Source organism: Haliotis cracherodii, unplaced genomic scaffold, assembly GCF_022045235.1.
Source record: "Haliotis cracherodii isolate W230 unplaced genomic scaffold, xgHalCrac1.p SCAF_11, whole genome shotgun sequence".
Lineage (NCBI taxonomy): Eukaryota > Metazoa > Mollusca > Gastropoda > Lepetellida > Haliotidae > Haliotis > Haliotis cracherodii.
Window position 1 is genome coordinate 9,657,858 of NW_027266266.1, and position 16,791 is coordinate 9,674,648.

Here is a 16,791-nt window from a genome sequence, read left to right on the forward strand (position 1 = left end):
TTTAACTGCATATCTATCTATCTATCTATCTATCTATTCTCATAACAATTACTTTAACTACATATCTATCTATCTATCTATCTATCTATCTATCTATCTATCTATCTATCTATCTATCTATCTATCTATCTATCTATTCTCATAACAATTACTTAAACTGCATATCTATCTATCTATTCTCATAACTATTACTCTAACTACATATCTATCTATCTATCTATCTATCTATCTATCTATCTATCTATCTATTCTCATAACAATTTCTTTAACTGCATATCTATCTATCTATCTATCTATCTATCTATCTATCTATTCTCATAACTATTACTTTAACTTCATATCTATCTATCTATCATAACACTTACTATTACTGCATATCTATCTATCTATCTATCTATCTATCTATCTATCTATCTATCTATCTATCTATCATAGCTATTACTTTAACTACATATGCTTACCCACGTGTATGTTGAAGGACAGTGACTGCTTCGGCGGATGCGACTAATCGACTGAGTCAATTTGGGGCATTAGGCATAACATGTTGGGTATTTTAATAATGTATTACGCATATGACAGTTAAGCAAACACCGAACCATTTCTTACCCGTGAAGATACGGGTAAGAATTGGTCTCCAGCAACCCATGCTTGTCGTAAGAGGCGACTAACGAGATTGGGTTGTCAGACTCGCTGACTTGGTTGATACATGTCATCGTATCCCAATTGCGTAGATCGATGCTCATGATATCAATCACTGGGTTGTCTGGTCCAGATTCGATTATTTACAGACCGCCGTCATATAGCTGGAATATTGCTGAGTGCGGCGTTAAACAATTTACAATAAGTAATTGAGTCAGAACCATGTCCTACCTAATAACGTGAATATATATACAGTTTTTATTTTGAGTAAAACTTTCATAACTTTCGCCCTTCAAATACTCTTTCCGTATTAACTACTGCAGCCAGAGTTCACCAGATATAAAATAGTTATGTATATTTTTTTCATTAACAGATCGACCGCCTCCGTGGTCTAGTGGCAGAGCGTTCGCCCGGAGAGCGGAAGGTTGGGCGTTCCAACCCCGGCCACGTCATACCAAAAGACGTTAAGGGGCTAAAACAAGGACTTGTCGGCTCGGAGTCAGTATTCTATGTCTGAGTGGGGCATTCATGTTAAACTGCGGCATGGTATCTCACTACAAATCGGCATCAATCCGGACAAGCGGAGGAAAGACTACCCTCGTCGGAGTAAGACTGCTGAATCGGCGGAGCTCACAATCGCTTTTACTGCAATTCATGATCAGTTTTCTTGATTTTAAACCAACTTTATGAAGGTTTCACAAAAAATGCAGCAAGTACAGATGTTATGCCATTTTAAACCCAGTTCACCTCACCTGTGTTGTAGAGCGTCCGTCCGGAGAGCGGAAGGTTGGGGGTTCGATCCCCGGCCGGGTCATACCAAAATACGTTAAAAGATGGTACTTGTTGTTACCCTGTCTGGCGCTCGGCATTAAGGGGTTCAAACAAGGACTGGTCGGCTCGGAGTCAGTATACTGTGTCTGAGTGGGTTATTCATGTTAACCTGCGGCATGGTATCTCAGTGGAATAGCATTATAAAATCGGCATTAGTCCGATAAGCAACCACACGCACGTGCGCACCTCCGTGTTAAGCGAGTAGACAAGTCTACACGTTGGTCATTAAGCGATCGAAGATGGTGAAGAACGACAAAACATGTACGCCATGCTATGACTGAAGACCACATTGAGGATGTGTTGCTGGTGTGTGATAAATTCAATAAGGAAATGTAAGAATGTTTACCTGAATGCTCTGTTTACCCACAACATAAGAGAACTTTACGTCTCTGATGTTCATAAGAACTGTAAAATGTATTGGCCTATGTCTATCAAAAGTTTCAAAAATCCTCCCCCTCTAATGCATAAGGGGGCCACGGGTGGCCCATTCGTCTAAGGCGCCGCGATTCGCTGTGCAGAGTTGCGTCCCTTGGGCACGCCTGAAACCTATGATTGTAGGTTCGAATCCCGGTTCGCCCCGATTATGTTTCTAGGTTTGTCAGCACCATACCCGTGCTCGTGGGTTTCACCAAAGTGGTAAACGTCAGAGACCTGCATCACTTCGGGCTTTCCTCCCACATTAAGCTGACACGCCGTGATATAACTGGAATAATGTTAAAAGCGGCGTTAAAACCAACTCACTCACTCACTCTATCAAATTATCGAGATAGAAATAGGGAATTTTGTAATGTTCCTAGACCTTTCCGTCTGACATGAAATTATTTACGGACGACACTGAGCACTGAGAACGCACGACTAAAAGAAAGTATGCATACTTAATTACTGGAAAAATACTTTACTGCGTTTAAATACGCATAATTAATTAGCTTATCAAGTTCGAAATCAGTCATGATGAAAGCAATATATCTCTTTTTTCCAATTTCATGATCGGTCACAGATATGTGTTGTGCTGAATGGGTTGGTACAATGGAAAGAGACATTTGTTGTGCATATTCGATAAATAACCAGCATTTGTGCACAATTAATAATTAACCAGAAAGTATACATTGCTTATAAAGGTCAAAATGTGATACCGTTGGATGTGGAGTTTTACCTACGCCTAGACAGTCGTTATTTTACGTGATGTCTAACTCCAGAATTAAACGGTGATTAACCAACAAGACGTCTTGTGGTTAAAGTGTTCGCTCGTCACGCCGAAGACCCGGGTTCGATTCCCGACATGGGTACAATGTGTGAAGCCCATTTCTGGTGTCCTCCGCCGTGATATTGCTGGAATATTGCTATTGGAATATTGCGGCGTAAAACTATACTCAATCACTCGCTCTTTAAGAAATAATATGAACCTTTTAAAGAACTTATTTGATCATTTCTTTAAGAACTCACGTGAGCCATTCTTTACGAAATAATGTGACGACCTTTTGTGAGAAATAATGTGACGACCTTCTGTGAGAAATAATGTGACGACCTTCTGTGAGAAATAATGTGACGGCCTTCTGTGAGAAATAATGTGACGACCTTCTGTGAGAAATAATGTGACGACCTTCTGTGAGAAATAATGTGACGACCTTCTGTGAGAAATAATGTGACGGTCTTTTGTGAGAAATAATGTACCGACCTTCTGTGAGAAATAATGTGACGGCCTTCTGTGAGAAATAATGTGACGACCTTCTGTGAGGAATAATGTGACGACCTTCTGTGAGAAATAATGTGACGACCTTCTGTGAGAAATAATGTGACAGCCTTCTCTGAGAAATAATGTGACGGTCTTCTGTGAGAAATAATGTGACGACCTTCTGTGAGAAATAATGTACCGAACTTCTGTGAGAAATAATGTGACGGCCTTTTGTGAGAAATAATGTGACGACCTGTGAGAAATAATGTGACGACCTGTGAGAAATAATGTGACGGCCTTCTGTGACAAATAATGTGAGAGCATCATTAAGAAATTCCCATCACCAAAAACTCACCGTACAATCGCTTCTTAGTCCAATCTCGTGACCTTCTATTCCCCTGTCCCATGTCACTATCCTCCTCACGTCCCCCCAGAATGTATTCCCTCACCCCCGGGCTGAGTAGGTAGGTAGCCCCGCTTACACGTCAGACCTGGAACCCGACTCCTTCGAAAATGTAACAGCGTTGGTCGATATATCTATAACCTAGTTGTAATGAATAACAGTGAGTACCTTTCGATTGCTTTTCTTGCGTCGTTTCTTACAAAGACCAGCCGGGGCTATTGTGATGAAGCCGTCGACATTTGTAATAGACCGGCTGGTGTAATGTATAGTGAACGTTCACAAGTTCAACAGGTTGTCGTTACAGGTAAAACTCGTTATATTCTACGCGACATGCGATGTCATTGTGTCTACCTGTTTGTTTCTGGAGAAACTACTGTCGATATACCTAACGTCAACACAATGCATTCATATTCGTGACCAGGTTAGTCAAATGATCCGCATCTTTGTGTATCATTGACATTCTTACTGAGACGTTGGAGTAAGAAAACATACCCTTTTTGGATAACACAATTACACATAGATCTACATCGCCATGTGCTATAATTGGTGAGTGAGTTGGGTTCAACGTCGCTTTTAACAGTATTCCAGTTATATCACGGCGTGTCAGCTTATTGTGGGAGGAAAGCCTGAAGTGATGCAGGTCTCAGACGTTTACCACTTTGGTGAAACCCACGAGCACGGGTATGGTGCTGACAAACCTAGAAACATAATCGGGGCGAACCGGGATTCGAACCCACAATCATAGGTTTCTGGCGTGCCCAAGGGACGCAACTCTGCACAGCGACCATGTGCTATAGACCAGAAGATATTATCTGTAAGGGTTCAGTCACACATTCAGGATTTTTACTGCCGTTCTTGATAGGACCATTCCCAATTAAAATTTGTCGAAAGTCTGATCAAGATCCTGTGATCCGTGGCGGGAAATTCACAAACATTGTTCAGAAAGCGTCCCGATTCTGCCGTTCTCAATCCGAGTTTGATCCGATTTGTGTTGATCCCGCATGGTTAAAAACGACCGAATCTGTCCCGACAGCGTCGCGATTCTCCCGAATGCGATCCAACAGAGATCGGACAGTGACCGGACAGTGAACCGACAAAGACGGTTCGCACTCGGCAAGATCTGGACGCAGTCTGGACTCAATCGACAAGAAACGGCAATGAACAATTCATGCCCGTTCATCACGACAGCGTCACGATCCACAGGACACCGTCCAGACAACACAGGACATTGTTACGATTTTGATCCGATACAGCAGAATCTGTCACGACATAGTCACGATTGTAATCCGACTAGACAAAATCGGCTGAGTTTCCCGAATGTTACGGGACGCACCATACTGTCGGGAGTGCTTGGCCGGCCACTCTGGACCTTTCCCTACCCGTAGGACTCTGTTTCGAACGTGTACGACTGCGTTCAGACAATGATAGGACATTCCAGATCATTGAGGATAGTAATCCGCCTTTTTCACTTTTCGTGTCGTAGCGCTGTCTGATCTCAAACGGGAGCCACAATCGGCACTGTGTGAACCTGGCCTAAGGTTGCAGGGGCGATGGGATAGCCTAGTGGTTAAAGCGTCGGCTCGTTACGTCGAAGACCCAGGTTCGATACCCCACATTGGTACAATGTATGAAGCCCATTTTTCGGTGTCCCCCGACGTGATATTGCTGGAATATAGTAAAAGCGGCGTAAAACCATACTCACTCACTATATAGTTGTAAGTTTTCTTACTTACTCACCAACTTCTAGATTGCCAATCAAACAGATAGATATGGGAGGAAGACAAATAATCAATTCAACAACCCCCTCCTCACAAAAAAACAAAACAAAATATATATAGTAAAGTGAGTGGGTGAATATGGTTTTACACCGCCTCTACATAATTTCCAGCAATATCACGGCGGGCACGCCAGAAACGTGCTTTAACACATTGCACACTCGTGGGGCATCGAAACTGGGCCTTCAGTATTGTCTCACGTAATAAATAAATAAATAAATAAAATAGTTTTTAGAACAAATCCATTTATATAGTAATGACTCACGCCTTCTCTTCCAACGCTTGTAGAGCAAATCAACATCTAGGCTAATGGTGATATGATATAGTGGAACCCCGATATTCCGGACACTCTCCTCTCCGAACAATTACTGTGACGGATGTCTAGCTTTGTACAAAGTCTGTAACAATAATTCGTTAATCCAGACAGATTGCTGCGTTTTCCGGATAAACGGATTTGAGGTTGTCTGTCATTAAAATCGATTACTTATCGAACATTTTATCAGTGGTCGATTTCATGATGGTTTAACCTATAACCCTTCAATCAAACTTAATGAGCATATGTTTTAATGAGCAACTATGTCGCAAATAAAATTTCTTTCTTTCAAAAATGGCTTTATTTTGACATATACTGTTTATAAATACAATCTTGTGACATTATTTGTATGTTACCGTCAATTGCCTATAGGTTTTATGATTATAAATGTACATTTAATTCTGGTCACAATATGGCTTTATAAATGCCGGGGGCGGTCGGGTAGCCTAGTGGTTAAAGCGTTCGCTCGTCACGCCGAAGACCCGGGTTCGATTCCCGACATGGGTACAATGTGTGAAGCCCATTTCTGGTGTCCCCCTCCGTGATATTGCTGGAATATTGCTAAAAACGGCGTAAAACCATACTCACTCACTCACTTATAAATGCCGAGGTGAATTTCAATTTTAACACACCCACACTACTGGCGGAGATGGTTGTATTGTACGTCCGCATCAATCAATTGATGACCTATTGGAGAAGCGCGCAATTCATTGAGAACCACAATTAATATATATGTTCGTTTGTTGGCTGTTTAACGATCTTTGACTATTCAGTGAATGGCATCGATCTACGCGATTGGGATACGATGACAAGCTTGAACCAAGTCTCCCTGCCTGACCACCCGATCCCGTTAGACGCCTATTACGACAAGCAGGGACTGCTGAAGATCAGTTCTAACCCGTGTGTTCACGTGGGGCACAATCCGTGAGGAATGGATTGTTTTACTGTGACGAATAAGTCTAACTAACGAGCCTCTGTGAAGGGATTTCACATTCACTGTCTAAGTTGAAATTAGAAAGAGGAGGTGTGTGTGTGTGTGTGTGTGTGTGTGTGTGTGTGTGTGTGTGTGTGTGTGTGTGTGTGTGTGTGTGAGAGAGAGAGAGAGAGAGAGAGAGAGAGTGTGTGTGTGTGTGTGAGGATTTAAGATTTTCAGGCATACTGTTTCAAACAACATTAAGCAGGTAAGCAAACTACATCAACGGAAGTTGAATAATTTGTATAAAGGGGGTCGGGAAGGCGCATGAAGGAGCTGAAAGCGCTCGCGCTCGCCTATAACATGATTAATCGACGCCAAGGATTTATTTTCATCTACCCCCTGTTTGTTGAATTGTGTAAACTTTATACATATTAATATTTGAAACATAGATGTCCGTGACAACTTGTGTTGCGTTCTGGTGTCATCTACGACTGTCTCCGGGAGCAGCGTGGACTGCTCACTGGTGTCATCTACGACTGTCTCCGGGATCAACGTGGACTGCTCACTGGTGTGCATCTCCGACTGTCTCCGGGATCAACGTGGACTGCTCACTGGTGTGCATCTACGACTGTCTCCGGGAGCAACGTGGACTGCCCACTGGTGTGCATCTCCGACTGTCTCCGGGAGCAGCGTGGACTGCTCACTGGTGTCATCTACGACTATCTCCGGGAGCAACGTGGACTGCTCACTGGTGTGCATCTACGACTATCTCCGGGAGCAACGTGGACTGCTCACTGGTGTCATCTACGACTGTCTCCGGGAGTAACGTGGACTGCTCACTGGTGTCATCTACGACTGTCTCCGGGAGCAGCGTGGACTGCTCACTGGTGTGCATCTACGACTGTCTGTGTTCGGGGAGAGAGGACGTGAAGCGAACATAAAATCCCCTTTTAGATCGTGTACACATACAACCAGCTGTCCCTCACACGGACAGAAATGTGTCCAACTTACAGCACTTTGAATATCGGATCAGTTATGTCTAGGTGTGTGAATATCGGATCAGTTATGTCTAGGTGTGTGAATATCGGATCAGTTATATCTAGGTGTGTGAATATCGGATCAGTTATGTCTAGGTGTGTGAATATCGGATCAGTTATGTCTAGGTGTGTGAATATCGGATCGGTTATATCTAGGTGTGTGAATATCGGATCAGTTATATCTAGGTGTGTGGACAGTTCAGTTATATCCAGGTGTGTGAATATCGGATCAGTTATATCTAGGTGTGTGAACATCAGTTCAGTTATATCTAGCTGTGTGAATATCAGTTCAGCTATATCTAGGTGTGTGAATATCCGATCAGTTATATCTAGGTATGTGAATATCAGTTCAACTATATCTAGGTGTGTGAATATGGGATCAGTTACATCTAGGTGTGTGAACATCAGTTCAGTTATATCTAGCTGTGTGAATATCAATTCAGTTATATCTAGTTGTGTGAATATCGGATCCGTTATAGCTTGGTGTGTGGACAGTTCAGTTATATCTAGGTGTGTGAATATTGTTTCCGTTATATCTAGGTGTATGGACAGTTCAGTTATATCTCGGTGTGTGAATATCGGATCCGTTATATCTATCAGTTCAGTTATATCTAGCTGTATGAATATCAGTTCAGTTAATCTAGGTGTGTAAATATCAGTTCAGTGATATCTAGGTGTGTAAATATCGGATCAGTTACATCTAGCTGTGTGAATATCGGATCCGTTATATCTATCAGTTCAGTTATATCTAGCTGTGTGAATATCAGTTCAGTTAATCTAGGTGTGTGAATAGGAGTTCAGCTATATCTAGGCGCGTGGGTAATTGCGGATATGAAATGCACTGGTTAGTCTCATAGCGATGGAAGGGGGTGAAGGTGAGGACCTTGCCCTTTACATCTAAGGGACATAACTTTGTACAGCGCTTTTTACCCTGTCTGGCGCTCCGGCATTAAGGGGCTAAAACAAGGACTGGTCGTCTGAGTGGGACATTGATGTTAAACTGCGGCATGGTATCTCAGTGAGCTAGCAGTATAAATCGGCATCAGTCCGGACTAGTACAAGCAGCCACACACACACACACACACACACACACACACGTACATGCACGTCGCTATATAAGTGCAATAATCTTGGACGCGACGTTAAACCCCATTTCACCTCATGTCACCTGTCCAGCGCAATAAACCGTGTTTGAACACTATCAGCGTTAATTAAAAACGGCCCAAATCATCTAACCATCACCATGGAAAAAAGACCCGCTAATTATTGAAAGATATTGAAGAACGCAAATATGCAAAAAAAAAATATACAATAAGACCAAAAGGTGCGGTCGATGAGATTGATGATTCGTGGTTGTCAAATCAGCATCATTCGTGGCATTTTGAAATAACCTCTATTTATCCTAGTTAAAACATTCATGCGAATTGGTTGTAGGCATTGTATGAAGAACATCATTAAATTCTCACAGTGTCTGAACATGATGTTTCAGCCCTCCTGGGCACTCGCACTGAAAACTATTGAATTTCTGGCCTTTCATGTAGTTGTGTTCGGCACTAGAACTGTTAAATATTGAACCAACTTTTGTAGAACGGACTCGCCCGAGACAGCACGCTGACTGGCGTTTGTCTAATTAACAATATTTTATTAAAATTACAAATGCAAACCACACTGGCGGGGAAAATTCCTGTTTACCTCGGACTGTCATGGGAAATAATGTTTCGAAGCAAACAAAGAACCGCTTTGGAACAGAACAAAATATTGCTGTCCATGAAGCATGAAGTCAGTGTCGTCTGTTGACGTCAACTGTCAGTTTACCCAAGGATTGACCGTGCATTTTGTTTGGTGCATGAAAGACTGGTGTTTAAACTGTATGAATTCCATTCGTGACCAACTCGTGTTATTCCGGGACAAGCCGAATAGCGACTCGTGCCCCATTCGTGAACAACTCGTGTTATTCCGGGACAAGCCGAATAGCGACTCGTGTCCCACTCGTGGCCATTTTTGGGACCGGGTTCCGTCTTAGCGCAAACGGGCATACCTAAAACAATTGTCAACTCGTTGTGTAATGGTTCACATATATATCCCCATATATTATATATATTTCAGATGCAATTTAAAGCACATCGGGACATGCGGAATTATACAGTATGCCTGAACACATTTAACTGTGTCTTGGGTATATTTTTAGATGCAAGACATATGTAAAACTAAAAATTATTTCTGAGGGATTCTTTGACGAAGATCTTGAAATCATACGCGCATTCTGACTGGTTGTCGTATTTTCGCACATAACATTCCATTCGTGACCAACTCGTGTTATTCCGGGACAAGCCGAATAGCGACTCGTGCCCCACTCGTGGCCATTTTTGGGACCGGGTTCCGTCTTAGCGCAAACGGGCATACCTAAAACAATTGTCAACTCGTTGTGTAATGGTTCACATATATTTCCCCATATATTATATATATTTCAGATTGGTTTGTCGTATTTTCGCACAAAACCTTCCTCGATAGGGGGACGAGTCTTCTTGCAGGCTACGGAAAGGGGCGAGTGGTGACGAATGCAGGTTACGGAAAGGGGCGAGTGGTGACGAATGTATGAATTAGTGTAGCAAGGTAATTTGCATCAGAATGCAGGAAGTTCAAGGGCGGATCCTCAGGACCGGCGGTCTGTAAATAATCGAGTCTGGACCAGACAATCCATTGATTGATGAGCATCGATCTTCTCAAGGAACAGGAGGACGTGAGGTCGGTACACTTCGTGACCGTACCGAACATCTGTCAAACTGCTAGCGATGATCAATAGGAGGTGTCTATGACGTACAAGGATACCCCCCCCCCCCCCTCCCTCCGCACCATTACACACCCACCAACCCATACTTGCCGTAAAAGGCGACTATGCTTGTCGTAAAATGCGACCATGCTTGTCGTAAAAGGCGACCATGCTTGTCGTAAAAGGCGACTATGCTTGTCGTAAAAGGCATCTAACGGGATCGGGGGGTCAGGCTCGCTGACTTGGTTGATACATGTCATCGTATCCCATTTACGTGGATCGATGCTCATGATGTCGACCACTGGATTGTCTGGTCCAGACTCGATTATTTGACAGACCGCCGTCATAAAGCTTGAATATTGCTGAGTGCGGCGTTAAACAACAAACAAACAAACAAACAAACACTCCCACCACCGAATGCAGAACGTTGAACAACACACGCGTCAGGGTAACGTTCAGTCTTCCGATATTCAAACGTCTTCTTTATTTCTTAGATGTTTAACGCCGCACGCAATATTCCAGCTGTAGAAAGGTGACCAGCAGCTAATCGAGTCTGGGTCAGATAAACCAGAGGTTAATAGTATGAGCAACGATTCATGCCTTCGGGGTACGATAACACGCAATCTATTAACACACCTGGACGCCGTTCCACAAAGCGATCTTAGCGCTACGACTATCGTAAGCCAGTGTTAAAGTATGGGAGTTACGATTACCTTAGCGCTAAGATGGCTTTGTGGAACGGGGCCCAGACCACCCAATCCACGAATATCCTCTTACAACTAAGCATAGACTGTGGGAAATTAGTTCTAACCCTAAATCCCCACATACGAAGGCGAGTGAGTGAGTTTGATGTTACACCGCTTTGAGCAATAGTCAAATATAGCGTTGTACGGAACATGAAGGTCAGCGGTTATGGAAGGTGGACAAGGTAATATGAGCTATGCGAAGGCACATGGGATGGGTAGGAGTGAGTGAGTGAGTGAGTTGGGATTAATGCCACCTTTAACAGTATTCCAGTTATGTCACGGCGTGTCAGCTTAATGTGGGAGGAAAGCCCGAAGTGATGCAGGTCTCAGACGTTTACCACTTTGGTGAAACCCACGAGCACGGGTATGGTGCTGACAAACCTAGAAACATAATCGGATCGAACCGGGATTCGTACCCACAATCATAGGTTTCTAGTGTGCCCAAGGGAGGCAACACTGCACAGCGAATCGCGGCGCCTTAGACGACTGGGCCACCCGTGCCCCAGGGATAGGTAGGAACAAAGTAAAGGAAATATATGTAGAAAAATAATCTAAAGCATGGTAGAATATATGTATACGTTAACGGTTATTGTGTAAGAGAGTTATGAATAATTTGTAGGTAATGTCGTGGCATTTGCCAGCCAAGCATTTCTTTCCATAAACCGAAAATACAATTTGGACAGCCTTGTCCTGACTGACTGATGACAGAATGGGCGGGGCTGGTGGACGATGTCACTGATTTCTCCCTGTTGTTTACAGTTGTTTGTGTGTTCAACTGTTATGATAATATAAGCAGTCTTGGAAGTTATTGGAAGTTGACGTATTTATTCATGAGAATTGACTTCAACATGTTGATGCCTTTTTTACAGAGTGTGCAAACGTGTGCAAACGTTTGCAAACGGTGTGCAAACGACGCAGATTTATACAGTGTGCACACCGATTTAAATGTTAATGCCTACCCCCTCAAAATAAAAAAAATAAAAATAAATAAATAAAATAAAATAAAATAAAATAAAGCCAACAAACCAACAAAAAACAACCAAAATACTCAAAACCTAAAACAAAACAAACACAAAAAAGACAAACAAAAAACAACAACAAACCAGACAGACCAACAAAACCCCCTTAAAACAAACAAAAAAACAAAACTAAAACAACAACAATACATCAACAAGGTACTAATTCTTAAGTATTCAATGTCCATAACATCAAATAACATAACCTGTCATCTTGAGAAAACAAATCATCGATTATTTGAGATGCACATTTCATAAATATTTAAAATATTTACGGATTATGAATATATTTTTGGTACATTTTTTGTAGTGCAAACCGCGCACACAATTTCATAGAAATATTCCCCAAAGATTCATGATCCCTAACTTTTTGGTTCTTCAGTATATACTATTCTGGTCAGTTTTAAAGCAATGTTTTTCAGAAAAGGGTATATCGCAATAGAAAAATATATATGTGTGTTTTCTCTGCCTCTCTGGATATGTGTTTTGCCATTGTCTTATTTTTTACGTTTGTTTTATCATATCATGTAATACATGACCCATAGATGGGGCTCGTTTTTTTAAAAAAAATAAGATAGTTCTTTTCCAACTTGCTGACGTCATGTACCACGCATGGGTCCGTGAAATAGATCCCTGCACATCTGAACAACGTCAGTCAGGATGAAGAAACCGATCGTTGAAACGATGACTGCGATTCCAGCTGCCCCAATAGATGTAGCAGATCTTCGGGTGTCAGGCACGCTTTTTAAACGTCTAATTGTCTTTGATAACACGCTTTTATCAATGTATAGAGCTAACTGGATATCCCTTTTTAAACGTTCAATTTCCTCCGTTGTAACGTTCAATGAACACCTGCACATACACACCGTAGGCACCGCTGTTGTAGGGACGACGGTGCTTAATGACGTCGTTCCAGTTAAACTGACACCTGTAGAAGTTGAGTGACTGTTTGCTGTTGACATTAAAATGCTTGCGGGTGTAGAAATTGTTGTAAGGTCGGTCATGTGAGTTGTGACGCTATTTCCGGAGGATGTACTTGTAGCTAGCAAGGTCGGTGATGGCGACAACTTACTGTTACTGTTGAACGTGGTCGATGACGAATCCCACAAGACCGATGACGTTTGTATCGTTATTGATGACGTTTCCCACAAGATTGGTGACGTATCCAGCGTGAGTGATGACGTATACATCGTGAGTGATGACGTATCCATCAGGACTGATGACGTTTCCATCGTGACTGACGACGTATCCATGGTAAGTGATGACGTTTCAAGCGTTACTAGTGACGTGTCCAATGTAAGTGATGTAATGATTGACGATGAAACTGTTACGTTAAGAATTTCTGAAAAAACCCAAACATTTTGAAATTAAACAAACACCAGGAACAAAGAATTCGTTAGGGGCGTTACTCGGACATTCTACGACACATTATATTTATAATTATTCGTACTTTATCAGCAAAATAGAACCCTCCTTTTACAATCTCCTAAAAAATATTTATTCATGAACATCCCTCTGAGCCTCACGTGTTACCAAGTGAACATACATCAACCACCTCACGCCTACCCGCCACCCCCCCCATCCCCTGTCTCCATCCCACGCCCTACACCATCCCGTCACTGCCCCACGCCCCCTCCCACAATCCCCTGTCACCGCCCCACGCCCTACACCAACCGTCAACGCCCCACGCCCTACACCATCCCGTCACCGCCCCACGCCCTACACCATCCCGTCACCGCCCCACGCCCTACACCAACCGTCACCGCCCCACGCCCCCTCGCACCATCCCGTCACCGCGCCACACCTCCTCGCACCATCCCGTCACCGCCCCACGCCCTACACCAACCGTCACCGCCCCACGCCCCCTCGCACCATCCCGTCACCGCGCCACGCCCCCTCGCACCATCCTGTCACCGCCCCACGCCCTACACCATCCCGTCACCGCCCCACGCCCCCTCGCACCATCCCGTCACCGCCCCACGCCCTACACCAACCCGTCACCGCGCCACGCCCTACACCATCCCGTCACCGCCCCACGCCCCCTCGCACCATCCCGTCACCGCCCCACGCCCCCTCGCACAATCCCGTCACCGCCCCACGCCCTACACTATCCCGTCACCGCGCCTCGCCCCCTCGCACCATCCCGTCACCGCCCCACGCCCCCTCCCACAATCCCCTGTCACCACCCCACGCCCTACACCATCCCGTCACCGCCCCACGCCCTACACCAACCCGTCACCGCCTCACGCCCTACACCATCCCGTCATCGCCTCACGCCCTACATCAACCGTCACCGCCCCACGCCCCCTCCCACAATCCCCTGTCACCACCCAACGCCCTCCACCAACCGTCACCGCCTCAAGCCCTATACTATCCCGTCACCGCGCCACGCCCCCTCCCACAATCCCCTGTCACCGCCCCACGCCCTACACCAACCGTCACCGCCCCACGCCCTACACCATCCCGTCACCGCCCCACGCCCTACACCAACCGTCACCGCCCCACGCCCCCTCCCACAATCCCCTGTCACCACCCAACGCCCTCCACCAACCGTCACCGCCTCAAGCCCTATACTATCCCGTCACCGCGCCACGCCCCCTCCCACAATCCCCTGTCACCGCCCCACGCCCTACACCAACCGTCACCGCCCCACGCCCTACACCATCCCGTCACCGCCCCACGCCCTACACCAACCGTCACCGCCCCACGCCCCCTCCCACAATCCCCTGTCACCACCCAACGCCCTCCACCAACCGTCACCGCCTCAAGCCCTATACTATCCCGTCACCGCGCCACGCCCCCTCACACCATCCCGTCACCGCCCCACGCCCCCTCCCACAATCCCCTGTCACCGCCCCACGCCCTACACCAACCGTCACCGCCCCACGCCCTACACCATCCCGTCACCGCCCCACGCCCTACACCATCCCGTCACCGCCCCACGCCCTACACCAACCGTCACCGCCCCACGCCCCCTCGCACCATCCCGTCACCGCGCCACGCCCCCTCGCACCATCCCGTCACCGCCCCACGCCCCCTCGCACCATCCCGTCACCGCCCCACGCCCTACACCAACCCGTCACCGCGCCACGCCCTATACACCATCCCGTCACCGCCCCTCGCCCTACACCATCCCGTCACCGCGCCACGCCCCCTCGCACCATCCCGTCACCGCCCCACGCCCTACACCATCCCGTCACCGCCCCACGCCCTACACCAACCCGTCACCGCGCCACGCCCTATACACCATCCCGTCAACGCCCCACGCCCCATCCCGTCACCGCCCCTCGCCCTACACCATCCCGTCACCGCGCCACGCCCCCTCGCACCATCCCGTCACCGCCCCTCGCCCTACACCATCCCGTCACCGCCCCACGCCCTACACCAACCCGTCACCGCCTCACGCCCTACACCATCCCGTCACCGCCCCACGCCCTACACCAACCCGTCACCGCCTCACGCCCTATACCATCCCGTCATCGCCCCACGCCCTACACCAACCGTCACCGCCCCATGCCCCTCCCACAATCCCCTGTCACCACCCAACGCCCTCCACCAACCGTCACCGCCTCAAGCCCTACACTATCCCGTCACCGCCCCACGCCCCCTCGCACCATCCCGTCACCGCCCCACGCCCTACACCATCCCGTCACCGCGCCACGCCCCCTCGCACCATCCCGTCACCGCCCCACGCCCTACACCATCCCGTCACCGCCTCACGCCCCCTCCCACAATCCCCTGTCACCACCCCACGCCCTACACCATCCCGTCATCGCCTCACGCCCTACACCAACCGTCACCGCCCCACGCCCCCTCCCACAATCCCCTGTCACCGCCCCACGCCCTCCACCAACCGTCACCGCCTCACGCCCTACACTATCCCGTCACCGCCTCACGCCCTACACTATCCCGTCACCGCCTCACGCCCTACACCATCCCGTCACCGCCCCACGCCCTACACCATCCCGTCACCGCGCCACGCCCCCTCGCACCATCCCGTCACCGCCCCACGCCCTACACCATCCCGTCACCGCCCCACGCCCTACACCAACCCGTCACCGCCCCACGCCCTACACCATCCCGTCACCGCCCCACGCCCTACACCAACCCGTCACCGCCTCACGCCCTACACCATCCCGTCATTGCCCCACGCCCTACACCAACCGTCACCGCCCCATGCCCCTCCCACAATCCCCTGTCACCACCCAACGCCCTCCACCAACCGTCACCGCCTCAAGCCCTACACTATCCCGTCACCGCCCCACGCCCCCTCGCACCATCCCGTCACCGCCCCACGCCCTACACCATCCCGTCACCGCCCCACGCCCCCTCCCACAATCCCCTGTCACCACCCCACGCCCTACACCATCCCGTCATCGCCTCACGCCCTACACCAACCGTCACCGCCCCACGCCCCCTCCCACAATCCCCTGTCACCGCCCCACGCCCTCCACCAACCGTCACCGCCTCACGCCCTACACTATCCCGTCACCGCCTCACGCCCTACACTATCCCGTCACCGCCTCACGCCCTACACCATCCCGTCACCGCCCCACGACCTACACCATCCCGTCACCGCCCAACGCCCTACACCATCCCGTTACCGTCCCACGCCCCCTCGCACCATCCCCTGTCACACCACCCCACCCCTCCCAGCAGTGACGTACCTTCAC

At 47.5% G+C, this 16,791-nt stretch overlaps 3 protein-coding genes across 3 annotated transcripts in view; 1 reads left to right on the forward strand and 2 right to left on the reverse strand.

The window, feature by feature from the left end:
• The window catches only part of LOC139456206 (ADP-ribose pyrophosphatase, mitochondrial-like), a 78,064-nt gene extending 74,433 nt beyond the window's left edge, over positions 1–3,631 (reverse strand). The window contains exon 1 of the mRNA XM_071237760.1: positions 3,498–3,631. Coding sequence (XP_071093861.1) covers positions 3,498–3,549 — 52 coding nt within the window. The 5' untranslated portion in view covers positions 3,550–3,631. The remainder of the gene's footprint in view (positions 1–3,497) is intronic.
• A 9,086-nt stretch (positions 3,632–12,717) lies between these two features.
• LOC139454805 (hepatitis A virus cellular receptor 1-like) lies at positions 12,718–13,547 on the reverse strand. Its single transcript, XM_071236431.1, has 2 exons — positions 13,541–13,547; positions 12,718–13,460 (listed from the first exon to the last, which is right to left on the reverse strand). Exons 1-2 carry the CDS (start codon positions 13,545–13,547, stop codon positions 12,718–12,720), a joined length of 750 nt encoding a protein of 249 aa, XP_071092532.1.
• A 74-nt stretch (positions 13,548–13,621) lies between these two features.
• LOC139454806 (uncharacterized) lies at positions 13,622–16,780 on the forward strand. The gene has a single exon (XM_071236432.1). The coding sequence runs from the start codon at positions 13,622–13,624 to the stop codon at positions 16,778–16,780; it is 3,159 nt and encodes a 1,052-aa protein (XP_071092533.1).
• Positions 16,781–16,791: the final 11 nt, after the last annotated feature.

Bases quoted from the DNA above. Each gene is read 5' to 3' on its own strand.
- LOC139454806 (XM_071236432.1), top strand. From the start codon at position 13,622: ATGAACATCCCTCTGAGCCTCACGTGTTACCAAGTGAACATACATCAA.